Source organism: Anabrus simplex, chromosome 14 (assembly GCF_040414725.1).
Source record: "Anabrus simplex isolate iqAnaSimp1 chromosome 14, ASM4041472v1, whole genome shotgun sequence".
In the NCBI taxonomy this organism is placed as follows: Eukaryota; Metazoa; Arthropoda; class Insecta; order Orthoptera; family Tettigoniidae; genus Anabrus; species Anabrus simplex.
The window spans coordinates 98724025-98740895 of record NC_090278.1 but is presented as its reverse complement, the minus strand read 5'-3'; the positions used below and the strand labels follow the sequence as shown (position 1 = coordinate 98740895).

The 16871-nt window shown below is 43.8% G+C and overlaps 1 protein-coding gene across 2 annotated transcripts in view; it reads left to right on the top strand.

Annotated features, from left to right (window-relative positions):
• The window catches only part of LOC136885717 (zinc finger protein 395), a 92850-nt gene that overhangs the window by 16840 nt on the left and 59139 nt on the right, over window positions 1–16871 (top strand). For both annotated transcript variants that reach the window (XM_067158441.2, XM_067158440.2), the window contains exon 2: window positions 13165–13328. In XM_067158441.2, the coding sequence (XP_067014542.1) occupies window positions 13165–13328 (164 nt within the window). The remainder of the gene's footprint in view (window positions 1–13164; window positions 13329–16871) is intronic.

Genomic DNA, 16871 nt, shown 5'->3' with positions numbered 1-16871 from the left:
AGAGGGGAATGGTCGTATACATCACTAGATTGCGTGCCAAAAGCCTGAATTCAGTTCCAAACTTCTCCGCAGTGCTCATATGGAGTGAGGGTATAGCAGAAGTGGTAATGATTATTATTTTAAGAGGAACTACAACCGTCCAGTATATAACACTAATCAAAGAGAAAAGTCCGGCTCTATGGCTAAATGGTTAGCATGCTGGCCTTTGATCACAGGGGTCCCGGGTTCGAGTCCCGGCTCCGTCGGGAATTTTAACTTCGCTGGCACGGGGGCTGGGTGTATGTGTCGTCTTCATCATCATTTCATCCTCCTTACGACGCGCAGGTCGCCTACGGGAGTCAAATCAAAAGACCTGCACCTGGCGAGTCGAACATGTCCTCGCACACTCCCGGCACTAAAAGCCATACGCCATTTCATTTCAGAGAGAAAAAATGGAAGGGAGCAGATACTTCGAAAGATGAAGGTATCGGCCAAAGAAAGACAAGGGCCACGAGGATCGTGACAATGAAACACTCCCTAGAATACGAATGCTCTAATAGGCTCGGGGTCGGAAAAGAACAAGAGTTGACTAAGGGAGGTCGGATCGGATAGATGAAAGTGAGGAACCTGATACAAGTGGAAGCAATGCCAAGGTCAGCTAAGGGTCTGTGGTCACCAACCCACGCTCCCAAATTGAGCCTCTGGAGCCGTTTTAGTCGCCTCTTACGACAGACAAGGGATAACGTAGGTGTTATTCTACCATCCCCACCCGTCCCTTGTCGCTATTCGAAAGGAGTAGGCTGTGTGCCGGCACCCGGTTTCACCCTCTCCCTTCCTACTATCATATATCACGTCATTCATTTCCTCTCGTTAACTCCTCTGATTAGGTTGACGTCAGGAAGGGCATCCGGTCGTAAAAACTATTTACGTTTCATCCTTGACGCAGTAAAATAACGGGTAGGAATGAAAAAAAAAGCCCAAGTTGAAAATTCAAATTTCTGCCATAACTGCAACAGTTGTTAGAAAGTGGCTTCCCGAATAGAAAGTGTGTGCTGACAGTCGCACGTATTATGTTTGGATTGAGGAAGAAGTTCGCTGTGCCTCTGCAGAGCGCATGCTCCTCAGAGTCAAGGACTGCCTCCCATATCGACCGGCGAGGTCGCTCTGTTTACCTGCGTGACGTCAGCTGATCGTCAGCTGTCGGGACGTGTCTTCTTCCCTTTGTGACGTCAAGTTTAATTTATAAATACAGATGATAAGAGACTTCACCCCGCAGAAGACCTCAACTGATCAGCGACTGGTTGACACGTACGAGCCTATCCTCAGTAAAGTTGTCATCAGTATTTTCCGCATGGCGGTAGCATTTTTAAAACGCCCATACGAAATGGTTTAGCAGGAGTGTTACCAATAAAGTGTGGCAGATTTGAAAGTCTTCCTCCGGCGGTTTCACACAAGAGCCAGAAAAATACTACATACTTTTTTCTAGAAAGTAATTAATTACATTGTTTGAACCTTTCTGATAATGAAGTATTAGTTTCCAACTTTCACTTCTGAATTACTTATTTCTTTTAAAGACATATATTTCTCTCGCATAGAGACGTCGGACCGCACTTGTGGATGGCCCCTGGAGCCGTAACAGCCCGACTTTCACAGCAGTTTAATACATAAAGTGAACCTACAGACAGGCACAATATTGAAACCTGGGGAAAATGTTTATCTTAACTTTTTTTTTTTTTAATCTAGCCTCTCATTTACAAAATAGTGCATTTCAAGTAGATAACCAATTTTCTACTTTAGGGATTCAATGTCTGTCAAAACTACGTCTCATGCATTGACAGAAAAGGAGTCTGATTTAATGTACGAGAGACGCGCTACGTCTATGGAACCAAGCTGTCCTGAGAACAGTTTTCTATGGTTTCACTTCCAGACAAATACCAGGACACTTCCGCCTCCTTGGCCAGTTTGCCATTAGTTTCTCGCCTCATCCCCGACCCCGTATTCATCAGTTGTTGGCGCAGGGTTCGCTGTCCAGCTCGGCTTGTGAACATGGCGCATTTTCTTCATGAAAGCTATGTTCTTGTCACGCGCGTCTCCATAAGCCTTTCCGTCGATCACAGAGAACTCCAGTGGTCTCCAAGCCGCACTGACTCAAGCACGCCATCTGCTAGTGTGTCAGTGTTAGCACTAACGAACCATAGTACTTTGAAGAAGTCGTGGCCATCTATCTGAATGGTTCCATCCGTCCGCACCGGGCGAGGTGGCCGTGCAGTTCAGGGCACGCGGCTGTGCACTTGCATCCAGGAGATAGTGGGTTCGAATCCCACTGTCGGCAGCCCTGAAGATGGATTTCCGTGGTTTCCCATTTTCACACCAGGCAAATGCTAGGGCTGTACCTTAATCAACGCCACGGCCGCTTCCTTCCAACTCCTAGGCCTTTTCTATCCCATCGTCGCCATAAGACATATCTGTGTCGGTGCGACGTAAAGCCACTTGCAAAAAAAAAAAAAAGTAGTTCCATCCGTACTTGAAGTACTCCGAGGTGACTGCATCCATACATAACATGAATAAAAGTGGTGATAGTGGCGATCCTTGTGGTGCACTCCAACTCACATTTGGAACGAATGTAACAGCGACGGCAATGGTGGACTTTTGATAGAGCAGCTGTTTCCATACATAGGAACGCAATTCAAAATACGGCTGGAACAGTCTCGCTAAACAGGCGCTCGTCACCCTCGGTTGGCGACAGATCTGATCTGTAAAGTGCCTCTGTTCCGGGGTAAATAGCAGCACCTCATCTCAATCCCTGGAATTGAGCCAACCGTGCAGGCACGTGGTTATTGTTTCCTTCTCGTTTATCTCCCGTGCCTGTGGTGTCATATCAGAATTATTGTGTTGTAGAAGGAAGCAGGGGCCTTCTCCCTCTTCGAAGGCAGTGGCCTGCACTGAACCCCATCTATCCCAGCGGTGCAAGTAATTTTGTATTTACATTTCCTTATTATTCCTTAGTTTGTTAGTTTGTATTACTTAACACTCGATGTGTTCAGCGCCACGCATCAGTCTACAAGAAAAATATTAATACGTTAACAGTTTAGCACCGCCTGTTGCCATTTCGTGATGGATGCAGTACTTTTGTGTCCGTCTCTTGGCACAGGCCAGAGCAAAGTGTAGCTTCCACTGAAGTCCCAGTCTCATCCATGGCTGTGACAATATGGAAGCTGCTGGGGTATGGGTGGTGCTGAGTAATGACACTCGGAGCACAAATCGTATCTGAGTGTCATGAAAAGTGTTGCTCATAGAATCCGTCGTGCTGCAGTGGCCCAGTGAGGAAAGCAATGGCAAACTACCTCATTCCTCATCTCTCCTAGTACGCCTCATTTGGGCTCTGCCATTGGTTTTTGCGGTTTCCCTATAACTGCATAGCCTTTGGTGGTGCTATTTGAGGATCCAACCAGCCTCAGGGCTGATAACCTAACACACAGTATAGCAACTTGCACATCGTCTTGGTAATAAAAATAGAGCTTTTTTTATGAAATCAATTTTAATTAAAGTACATATTGTATTTTTGGATTTCGGCATGTATAAAAGTTTTGGGACTATTCATTGATGGCACATGCAGAGGATATTTTTTCAATATATTCGGGAAAAAAATATTTAGGTTGCCCAGCAGGAACGCAGAGGCAAGCGCGAAGTACAAGAATTTTGTATTTTGTTGCTGTACACCCGTGACTTTGCCTGTAATGGTGTTAAGATTGTGAATGTTTGTAGTATTATTCTTGTGTTATGGGTGAAGTTTTCGCGAGTTTTGTGGCATTCTTCGTGAATATAACAGTGTTATTCTTTGTGAGGAATACTTTCCTATGTGTATCTGCACTCATTAAGTGAGTGAAACTCTAAAATATCGTTCAAGTTTTGCTCGCTGAGTGTAGGTTAGGATTTTAAGTTAAGTCCCAGTACATTTGTGAAAACCGTGACTATACGATTACGATGCGTCTCCGGGTGAAACTGTACATTGTTTAAAATGTGCTGTAGCGTAGGTGCCGTGAGTACCAATTTGGAAATGGTAATGTGGTGGGGCTGGATTGCTGTTGGTGTTGGGCCGATGACCTTCGATGTAAGGCCCCTTAAAACAACAAGCAAGCTGTTGGTGTTCACCGCGCGCCATGAATGAAGGTAAAGAGGAAGAGACACGTTAAGTTTCGTGGGCTTCGCAAACCTAATAATGTGGAAGAGAGCTCGTGGTTACGCTAGCTGAAGTGAAAGTGGTTATGTAAGCTGCAGATACTGCGCTCAGCAAATGATCTTCTCACCCCCGCCGTTCTCTGGTCCGAGATAATTTGTGGCACGTGGAGGTGTTACAAAAGTTGTTTTGATGTGGCGCACGCCTCGTTTAGCGCTCGTCATCATGTGACGTCGCCTACTAGTTGAGAGCTTCTGGTCCCCCTTTTAGACATCTCTTACCGTAGATGTATTCGACACCCATAAGGAATGTACTATGGCGATGAAACAGAGGAAGCTACTACGAGAGTGGAGAACATTCCTGAAGAAAGAATGGAGGGAGTAGTGGTGCAGTTGTGAACTCAGAGTATTGGGAATTATAAATGTAACGAGTTCTTGTTTCGTTTCACCCTCTTTCGGGGTATGTTGAATCAAGAATTTCTCTGTGTGCCGTTGCTTTCTTAGTGCCCGTATTTCTTCATTCTTTCTGATCTCCGTTTCCTCTCATCTTCCGAGGTAATAGGTTTGGTTTTTAATGTAGATTTGTCTTGGAACCTTGTAGTTTCGTATTTAGTTATTACTACAGCTGTTCGATCGAATAATGAATTTTCTGTAACTGTTAATCCTACTAGGTTTTTTCAGTTTCTTTAAACCAGTTGGGTTTTGTTTTGCGGTTACGGAACAAGTCAAAGATTGGTTTGCTTAATCTACTTGAATTCGTTCTGAAAAGATGACCGTAAAAATGTATCCTTTTTCCCGCATAGTATCTGATAGTTTTTCAATTTTCTTCTAGAGCGTTTCATTCTTGATGTGTGTTATTTTATCATCCTGAAATTTTTGTCCTATGATCTTTCTTAAAATTTACCGATCTTTTAGCTCGAGTTCCTCCATCTAGCGTTTGAAATTCACGCCTGCACTTCATTAAACTAACTTTTCGTTTTTCTAAGCAGGTCTTTTTCTAAACAAATATTCTCTATTTTTCTAACAATGAGTTATTTTTTCTTTATTTTAAAGAAGGGAACATGCCCCGTTCCTCAACGGGAACGTGTATGAAGTGCGATGAATTTGTGTAGCAAGTTTTTATGACCGGATTTCCTTCCTGGCGTTAACCTCATCAGAATAGTTAATGAGATGAAATGAATGACATGATATATGATAGTAGGGAGAGGGTGAAACCCGGTGCCAGCACATAGCCTACTCCTGTCGAATAGCACCAAGGAGTCTGCATCCGACAGACAAATCACCGTCATATGCCTTCACTCCATATGAGTACTGCGTAGAGGTTTGGAATTTAATCCAGGTATACCACCACTTCTCCTACCCTGCCGGCCAATATTCTGACGGTGATTTCTTGTAGACAAACGGGACTCGAAGCGGATAACCGCGGTGTCAGACCGTATAATATAGTTCAACGCTTTAACGATCATGACCACCAAGCGGGCTTAAAGAAGGTATGGTCTTGGAATGGAATATTGTCATTTATACAGCAGGCCATGGATTGTGATCATAAAAATATGAGACCGAGCTGGATATCTGCAGTCGCTTAAGTGCGGCCAGTATCCAGTATTCGGGAGATAGTAGGTTCGAACCCCACTGTCGGCAGCCTTGAAAATGATTTTCCGTGGTTTCCCATTTTCACACCAGGAAAATGCTGAGGCTGTACCTTACTTAAAGCGATGGCCACCTCCTTCCCACCCCTAGCCCTTTCCCGTCCTATCGTCGCCATAAGATCTATTTGTGTTGGTGCGACGTAAAGCAACTAGCAAAAAAAAAAAAGCTGGCATCGCGGTCCATCCTGGGTTGAGATTTTCATCTCAGAAATCACATCGTGTCAGGAAGGGCAACCTCGGTGGCTCCAGCAACCCCAGAATTAATGGGATAAGCTGAAGAACTGGCGAAGGTAAAATTAATTGTGCAAATATTAAAGACTATGTTTTCAATAATAAAGTTGGATTTCTCGAAGACAAATTAGGGCAAATATTAGTTATAGGATATTATTATTGTTATTATTGTTATTATTATTATTCTTATTATTATTATTCTTCTTCTTATTATTATTATTATTATTATTATTATTATCAGAGACAACTACCGTTTAACTATCAAAACCAAACCCTTCCTAACATCCCTTACAGGAGCTAACCGCAATGAGACCAGGAAATGGTCCGAAGAAAGCAAAAATGGTGTTCAGCAAGAAAAAGGATTACTCGGCCTGCAGGAAAGGTCAAGGTACAAAGAAGATAGCAGCAGCCAGCACCGTCGTCCTCAGGCGGCCCAAACGAACTAAAACAGTGTAAATACTGTATATAACATCGTTTTTACATCCCACTAGCTATTAAGCCACTCTGCCCGACTTTATAGGAAGCTTGATACATTTCCATCTCCTCTGAAATTGTTTAAGAAGAGACTAAGTAAAGAATTAATAAGAAATCTGCCATCTGGGCGACAGTCCTAAATACAGATCAGCAGTGATGGATTAAATGCGTTGAATACCTTCTTCATCATCAATCAATCAATCAATCAATCAATCAATCAATCAATCACCATCAGCCAATCGGTCACCACTGATCTGCATTTAAGGCAGTCGCGCAACTGGCAGATGCCCTGCCAGTTCTTTATCTAGCCTGCTCTTAAAGGATTTAAAAGTTTATCAAACATCTCCTTTGTTAAATGATTCCAATCCGCAGTTCCTCTTCATAGGAGTGTTCGCCCCAAATTGTTCTCTTGAATTCCAACTTCTTTTTTATGATCTTTCCTACTGTTAAAACACCACTGAAGCTTACTCGTTAACTTATGTAATTCCAACACTGGAGACGGATATCGATACATTCCCGTAATGTACAAGATTCGGTAAGATAAAGTTTTCAGAAATCCACCACCTAATAAAGAAAATTGTTGATTAGTGGAGGTGATTATGGTTTTAAGAGGAAGTACAAGTGGCAGACAGGAAACTTCGGTTGAAAACACAACTAGCACTGAAGAAAGACGCATCCCTGGAGGTTAGTACGGTTTTCAATTTATACAGTATTTATTTGTAAACAGTATACATCTATGTCCTGAAATAGTTCACGGTATACGATATCCACTCTTACATATTTTATAAATGCCAAGTAATCACATACATAAAGGGATTACTTCTGACAACCTCCATTATCTGTCTTGTCATATTTCAGACGCGAAATACAGTATCAAAAAATACGAAATCTACTGTAGTACATTTTCTTTTTTGTAGACGTGGCATGAGTACACAGAGCCACACACTGCAGTGAACATTCGGTTGGCGATCGATGTAGACCAAGAAATCTCCGACCCCGACCTGTGCCGTGTGAATTACATGGCACAGAGTGAGCGTGTAACGGGCCCAAAGCGGCCACCATATTGCTGGACGTGCTCCGGCTACTGGCTACGACCTCAAAACAAAACTCGAAATACTCCGATACATTAAGCTTTGTACTGCTAAGGGCATTGCGCATCAACGTAAGACCGGGTAATGGCTGTAAGAACCAAATATCGAGGTGATCTCCTCTGTGAATTATGATGATTAAGAACACCATTAATTTACGCGGAATCTTGCTTTTTCGATCATTTTCAGTTGATATGCTTGGATATGTGTTTTTAATATGACAAACCACAAGCGAATAGGATTCAAAGTGCAACTTAACGAGGTCCTAGTGTGGTGGTGAGATAAGAGCTGCAATCGTCAGCAACAGAGGGAAGCACCCAGAACAGGAGGCTGCCATATGTAACTGGAACTGTTGGGGCCTCGTGGTCGCCATCCCACGCTCCCAGTTTTTAAAATTATTTGCTTTACGTCGCACCGATACAGATACATGAATAGGAGAGGCCTAGGATTGGGAAGAAAGCGGCCGTGGCCTTAATTACGGTACACTCCATCATTTGCCTGGCGTGAAAATGGGAAACCACGGAAAACCATCTTCAGAGTTGCCGGCAGTGGGGTTCGAACCCACTATCTCCCGGATGCAAGCTCACAGCTGCCCGGCCAACTCGCCCGGTGCGCTCCCAGGTTGACGTCCCTTCTGGTCGCCTCTTACGAGATGCAGCAGATATCGTGCTGGTGGGCCATCCTCCATTAACATTAACTAGAAGACGGACTCTACCAAAGAAAAAACGACGACATGTATAAACCACAGTATGAGAAGACTCCGACAAGTGTTGACCAACTCTCTCACATAGTCATGAGCAGCACGTTACCTCCCCAGGAAGACCAGCATGGCGGCCAAGAAGACAAATATTTTCACACAATATGAAGTAGGTTAACGATCGTAGAAGCAAACTCATTACACATTGTTTTCCTTATCACTATATTCAGCAATCAAACTAGTTTGTCATAGTAGTCATAAGGAATGCTTTTGTTTCTCCACTTTCATACGACTTCACATTTCTTCCTGTCTCTTACAGAGTTGTCATGGTGATTTCTTGTTCCAGTCCTTAGAGCGAGCCGCTCATGTTACGCGACGCGCCTGTGCTAGACTCAACACAATAATAATAATAATAATAATAATAATAATAATAATAATTGCAGCTAGGTGGATTCACCAGATATCTACTTACGAAATGTACAAGCATAGTTATGTAACATTTCCCGTTCAGAATGGCATTACGGTTAAAATACGTTTGCGGAAAGGGCCCTCTTCACCTCCAGGTCCTACCGTTACGTCACTGTTGGACGTGTAGACTCGACCAAAGTCTTGATCGTTAATGTGACGAGACAGATTATGTCCTGCATGATTCCCCGATGAGGCCTTAACTGAAGTTGCTAAGTTCGTGAAAGTATCAAAGATCGCAGGCTCGATCTTAAATGAGGTTGAAGGAGTTTTGAAGCCATGTCGGTGTGCAACAGATCGTTGGTGAACTCGAGTGTTATTTCGGAACAATTCCTAACCCGTAGACATCAGGCTGCCAAACCCCACGCCAGAACAGGCCTGCCTTCCGCTGCTCAGCCCGAAGACCTGCGGATTAGGAGGTGACGCGAGATCAGCGCGAAGAATTCTGTCAGCCGTTAATGCTTATTTTCTAGACCGGGGCTGCTATGTCAGTGAGGTAGCTTACGTAGGCTGAGTGCATCTCTAACCAGCTCTCAGATCCAGGTAAGAAAGAGGCTCGTCTCCACGGAACTGGAGTTGCAAGCCTTAATAACGAATGCAAGGTAACAAGTCGGTCGATTATTATTATTATAGATGTCTCCGTAACTTAAAGGTTGGTGCTGTTAACTGCCATCCTCGAAGGCCCAGGTTCCATTTTCGGTACTGTCGAGAGATTGAAGAATGGGAACGTAACTGCATCACCTCGGGATGAGGACAAGGGTTTTCTTCTTCTTCCTCTTCAAAGAAAAGTCTTCTTTCCTCTCCTTGAGATGTTCAACGCCAGGGACCCTTGTGACAATATAGTCAGTCCAGTGGTCTTTTTACTTATGTACACTTTGTATTCCACAGCTGATTTCAATCGTTTTTGAGTCGCAAGTAAATTCTAGAAATTGTCATGGCGAAACTCTCTTACGACTGTTGTGATGGAAAGACTCGCGTTTCACCCTTGGTATGTATGTCCACCCCTGTGTCTCGTTCACTGATGCGGGGTCGAGGATATGGCACGTTTTACGGCCGGACGCCCTTCGTGACGCCAACCTTAGTTGAGGAGCGAATGAAGTTTAATGATGTTGAATCAAATTGGATAAGGACAAGGAGGAAGAAATAGGAATTGCCCCGGCATTTGCTTGTGGGGAAACCTCAGAGAAGTGACGGCAGACGGTGGGCGCGGCTCGAACATGAACGAACTGGTCCGCGGGCTGGCGATCAACACGTCACAGCCTGGCTACTTTGGCCCCACCCCTTTCGATAAAGGAAATTATTTAGCAGTTGAAGTGTCAACATTATTAAATTATATTGAGAATTTTAAAACGAAGCAACAGTAAAAATGTAATTGCTATTTCGAATCGAAAATACGCGATAATTCTGGGATAGCGTCAGGTGGGAGAGTTCAGACTGTGCGATATCTACAGCGTGTCCACGTCGTTGGTGGTGCTGATTACTGCTTTAAGAGGACAACACTGAGAGCGAAAGAAAAGGAAGAATTCGGATTCTTCCAAGAATGAAGGTATCGCCAAAGAAAAAGGTAAGGGCTGCGAAAGGCGTCAATGTAAAAGACCTGCTAGAGTTTGCAGTCCTTGGACAAAATGAAAGCGAGGAGACTCAACTGGCAGGCTCCGCTGAGGCCCTTTGGTCGCCAAGTTCATAGCCCTACGGTTCCCATTAAGTTGACTCTTACGATGATGATGATGATGATGATGATGATGACGATGACGATGATAATTTCGTGTGGCTATTTCTATCCGAGCCCAGCCCTGTTAAGACAGACCCTCCGATGAGGGTGGGCGGCATCTCCCGTATGTAGGTAACTGCGTGTGGAGAATAGTGTTGTGTGTGGTCTGTGACTTACAGGGATGTTGGGGACAGCACAAACACCCGGCCCGGTCGGGAATCGAACCCGGGACCCATTGAACCGAAGGCCAGTACGCTGACCATATGCACGGATGTATCCTATCGCTCTACCCACAGCGATGAGACATGGACCACATGGTTGGAATTACCCCAGTTGGCACTATCTGTGTTTTTAACATTAATTGTAATTCACGTATTGAAAAATTGGCATTAGTTAATTTCGCTGCTCATTACGAACTTCGAGCCAAACAAGCATTTGTCAATTTAAACCAGAGTCCTTACCACCAGACAGAGAACCCACGCGGCAAGCATTCTTCATAATGTTCGTCGAAACATAATCTCTTATTAATGTGTTCTGTAAAGGAATAATATTTTAATCATAATTTAATTACCTTTTAGCGACATTAATTTCGACATCTTATAAATAATAAAAAGAGTAATTAAGCCGACAGGACACCTACAAACTACATGATGATGCCAATGACAGCATTGGATCCTAGAACACCTTTCAAAGTCTGTCAGTTCAATTTCTCCTTACTTCCACAGCCATTTCTAACTCTATTTGTTTCCAACCTGCACCTCCTTAGTCTCTTTACTTCTCTGTTATAATATAGTGGATCTACACCATTCCTTACCACCTTTAAAGGTACAAACCTGTTTTCACATTCCTCAACAATTGCTTTAAACCCATCTCAGAGTCTGTTTACATTTTTATTTACCGTTTTCCACCGATCATAGTTACGTTTTAAAAACGCCCTCATGCCTGTTTTATCAGCCATATATAGTCCTAATTTTAATATCTTCCTTTCTTTCACATTTATTTTTAACTACCACAAAAACAGCTTCGTGATCACCAATACCATCTATTACTTTGGTTTCTCTATAGAGCTCATCTGGTTTTACCAGCACCACGTCCAGAATATTCTTCCCTCAAGTTGGTTCCATCACTTTCTGAATCAGATGCCCTTGCCATTTGTTGGTCATGCTTCCTGTCGTTCGCATTACCTTCCCAATTGACATTTGGTAAATTGAGATCACCGGCTACAATCACGTTCCTTTCTTTATCGTTTTCCACATAGCTGATTATCTTATCAAATAATTCTGAATCAGCGTCTGCGCTACCCTTTCCTGATCTGTACAGTCCGAAGACATCAAGTTGCCTATTATCTTTAGAAACGAGGCTTACACCTAGAATTTCATATTTGTCATCATTAACTTTTTCGTATATTACAATTTCTTCTTTCACCAGAATGAATACTCCCTCTCCTACCATTGCTATCCTATCTCTACGATACACACTCCAGTTCCGTGAGAAAATTTCTGCATCTATTATATCATTTCTCAGCCATGATTCAACTCCTGTTACAATATTTGGTAAGTATATATCTATTACAGTACTTAATTCTATTCCTTTCTTTACAATACTTCTACAGTTGAGCACTAACATTTATGTCATCCCTATTTGACTTCCAGTTCCCTTTTACCTTATCACCACTCCCTAGGCCACCCCGTTTCCCTGAATGTACCTCCCTATTACCCTTCCAAACACAGTTCCTAACTTATACGTACCACTGCGGTTTAAGTGAAGCGCAGATTCCTATCTCCTACCCACCCATTAGGATCTGGAAATCTCACTCCCAGTTTCCCACATACCCACGCCATGTATGTATGTATGTATGTATGTATGTATGTATGTATGTATGTATGTATGTTCAGTCTTCAGCCCTAAGGCTGGTTGGATCCTCAACAGCTCTGCCATCAGCTGTCATAGATGGCTTAGGCATCACTGAAGAAGCGTACTAGGGAAATGAGGAGTGAGGTAGTTTCCCGTTGCTTTCCTCACCGAGCCAGAATAGTCTCATTTAAATCCCCAATCACCATCCAGTCAGTATCCCTCCTACACAGTATTCCACTAATAACAATCTCCGCTTCCTTAAACTTCATCCGACCGGGCGAGTTGGCCGTGCGCGTAGAGGCGCGCGGCTGTGAGCTTGCATCCGGGAGATAGTAGGTTCGAATCCCACTATCGGCAGCCCTGAAAATGGTTTTCCGTGGTTTCCCATTTTCACACCAGGCAAATGCTGGGGCTGTACCTTAATTAAGGCCACGGCCGCTTCCTTCCAACTCCCAGGTCTTTCCCATCCCATCGTCGCCATAAGACCTATCTGTGTCGGTGCGACGTAAAGCCCCTAGCAAAAAAAAAAAAAAAAAAAAAAAAACTTCATCCGTACTGCATTTACCAGATCCCACACATCCCCAACTATGTTGGTACTTATACCAGGTTGTCTTAAGTTGTAGGTACCAACGTGAAACACTACCCCCTTCTCCTTTCCCTCTTCCTTCTCTTCTACTTTCCTCAACATCTGCCTCAACCTAATTCTTGGATAATACTCTATCGTGGTTCCCTTTCCTCCACACACTTTCCCCACGTGTGGAACAATGGAATGAATTAAATATTCACGTTATAATGAATGGTTTTACGTAGACTGATATTTGATTATTTTGTGATCCGCAGAACCCGGTGGAGGTTCGCAAGCGCCTGGAGGAAGTTCGCCTGCTGGAGTCCCGTAAGTCGGCCCGGCTCATGGACCAGGACACAGACTTCGCGAGGTTGGCCGACATGGCTGGGGACCGCAAGCGACCGTCTTCACACTCCATAGACGTGCCCACAGTGCATGGGTGAGTTCTCAACTTACAGACTCTTTATTAATTGGCTTTTGGTCTAATGACCATTACACACAGGCGGGGCAAATTACATAGTACAGCAGATATCTTGCTCTACAGCTTCAAAATGCGCTACTTTTTAGTCCTTTCCACAAATTCATTAGTTTTAACATGGATATATGAACACACTCTTCATCATCACGTTATTACCGCTAGCCCGAAGTCAGTAGGTACAAATGGCGCCGTGTTTTTAGGCTTTGACTGCAGTTTGGTGTAGGTCACAGACGTCACCGAAAGCAGCAGAATTTCTCTCATAATGCGTGTCTTGCGAATATTTCTTTTTGATAGGTGGGGCTATCTTGTGACGGGGCATGGTTCAGCTGCCATATTGCTGGACGTACTCTCGTTTTTTTCGAGTTATCGGAACTATGTAATGTCCTCTGTGGGTAGCATGAAGGGATCTGTGCCCCTAACAGGGGAACGAACAACTCTCTCGTGTAGCCGAGAAATGTACATATAACTTTTATAGTCTTTTCCAAAATAAATGCATAGAAATAAAATGTGTATACACTACGTCACTCTGTTGTAGAAATTGTGCTAAGATTGTGTAAATACGCTGCTTGCAGTAGGAGAGTAACACTGGTACACTTGCCCGCTGTACGCTGCAACACATGCACATTGCACATTGGCGAGTTCAATACTTGAACTCGGTGGAGGTGACCGGGATTATGCTCGCAACATGTCTGTTAAGGTTGATCATGCTGAACCACGGCATAGTAGCGCCATTTATGTAATTCAGTTGTACGACAGTTCGTTGCCCATTTGTCGTGAACTCCCTGTCACTCACTTCTACTCCCAAGGCTTTACTGTACTGGAAGACTTTGTTTAAAATATAAACCATAGCTGTACAAGAATGCCTCGACTACAAACATTGATTTACGTATTAAGTCACCGCTGTGAAGATGATGATCGTGGTCCTGCGACCCCAGGTTGCCGGAATTTTGTTCCACAGGTGGTCTTTTACCTGTCAGTAAATCTATGGGCGCAAGGCTCACGAATTTGAATACTTTCAAATACCACCGCGGTGATGGTGGTGCTGGTGAACGACCATACTCTATTAACACTAAGAAACAGGTGAGACGCTTCAGAAAACTGAAGGTATCTGCAAGAAAAAGCGAAGAAGCATGAAGACGTGAAAATGAACTCTCTACGCCGTCTGGGTCGAAGAACAAGAGTTGGAGGCCAGATAGGAGTCTGGCAGAAGTGGGACGCTCTATTCTATTCACAGGAGGATTGTCATCGTGAAGTGGCAGTGTGGAGGCCAGCAGTCCAACATCTGGAAGAACAGAGGTCACCATGTGACTGCTTGTCCATTTAAACACCTTGATGAAGCCTTGAAGCAGTCTGCAGTGAGGTCACGCCCAGCTTGCACATATCAACTCGTGTTTACATTGGCGGTTGCCAGGTGGACAATTAGCACGTCCACTGCAGCTTACCGCACAGCGAGACGTGTGCTACTGCCAGTCAGAAAGGAAACACGAAGGTATCGCAAAATAAAGGGAAAGCTCACGAAGGGCGTGAAAATGAAATACTCCCTAGACCCCACAAACCTAATACCTTCGAGGTCGAAAGAGAACAAGAGTTGGCGAGGGAGGTCGGATAACAGCAACCTGGCTCAACGCCAGTCTCAGGTCGTGGCTACCAACCCACCCTCCCTCGTCCTCCTTTTAGACGGCTATAGGATACCACTTGCACCCACAGGGGGAAGGTCTCGGCCCATCTTTCTGAAATCTTTTCATTTTTAAACTTCCCTTTTTTTTGCTAATAATTTCGAAATCATCCAAGGATTTTCAGCATATTGTCTTCCTATGGTAGGAATCCCTGAATACAAGAATACACATTCTCTACATTCGGGAAACGTGCAACTGTATTGTTAACTTTTTCGAGCACTCGGGAAGCTAGAATACAGGTTTTCTTCAAGCAAATATTCTATCACAAAATTTAAATTATGCCACTTATTCATATCGTGGTCAAAGGAAGGGGTGTGCTTACAGCTGTTCACCTCGCACTTCGTACTCATAATCTTTGTTCTGGTTTTCTTCCTTGATTATTATCAAAACGAGAGATGTGTGAATTCCATGAAGTTGAATCACGTTAGAGATTATTTAAGAAATGACATGAAATGAAATGAATTGGCGGTTGTGCCTCAGAAGCAGGAGACCGTACATGATGTATTTAATCCAGATTAGCGGGCAGTCCTTGTCTTATCAGTAGGACGTGGCTCTGTCTGACGTGACGTGAGCATTACAGATGGCCTTGGACAGGTGCAGTCAGCTGATAGCTGGTACCGGTACGTGCTCTACTGGCGGAAACGTGACCTACCTGCCCGTACTCAGGATACCGCTATCACTGGCCTTGCTCTTAAAATTAAAGAAATACAAACTTAATTCAGGACATACTGTATCAGTTTGGCAAAGCCACCACCCTCATTTTTGTAGTCAATATGTCCGTGGACATGTTATGTTCGGCTCGTGTGGACGAGGGATGGTGGTTCTTCCCTAAGTGTTATTCGACAGGAGTAGGCTGTATGCGCGCTCTCTCTCCCTACCTCGTTATCTTCGCACATCCAGACGCACGAGCCGAGGCGAACAGGTCCTCGGACACTCCCAGCGCAGAGAACCACACCATGAATAAATAGAACATTTTTAAAAACTACTTGGAGTGAAGATGTCTCGCGGCACACCTCCGAGCCGTTAATCTTAACGACTAGCCGATTACGAAATGTCACCAGTAAAGGTCAGAGATACAATAAAATGCCTCTAGCATGCCCCTCATTTCGAATGTGGCAAGTGTCACTGCTGAGTGCGTGTTCCCGTGTTGATGAGCATTCTCTATTGACAGTAATGAGTGGGAAAATGTAAGATGTCTCGAATAATCGGCAAAAGAAGGTCGGGGCAAGAGTTGACAAAGGAAGCGAGGAGCCTGGTTATCGCTGCTAGATCTCGTTAATTTTATGAATTTGGGAAGGGGAGTGTTTCTTTGTGTTTAATTAGAGTGTATAATGTCATATGCTGAATCAATCGACCAACTTCACTTCCTGTTACTTATCTCCAAATTATTAACGACCGCTTCGGTACAGTAAAGAGATTTTAGTGTGCGATCTCACTACGTTGGAGAAAGCGACCTGCTCTTAGACACACTGCCTCACTTCGGCACTAGTGTAAAAGCCAAATTGCTGGGCTGAGGTAAACCCCGCCTAGCACTATACTTTAGCTGTAAGCCACACACGACTCTTGCTTTGTTAACAACATGTACTGTATATGGTTCAAGGGGCTTTTCCACATCTACCAAACTATCAACTATACCTGTTCGTTTCTGCCCCAACTTTAACTACAATATGAATCATAATTATTTATTAACCTACAATACAACTTTGTAGTGTATTCCTATTAAACTGAGCTCTCCAAAACAAAATATTTTATCCCTGATTGAAGGTCGTTGCAGACATATCACGTGGATAAATGGTAGAGTGTCGGCCTCCGGGTTCCAAGGTAGCAG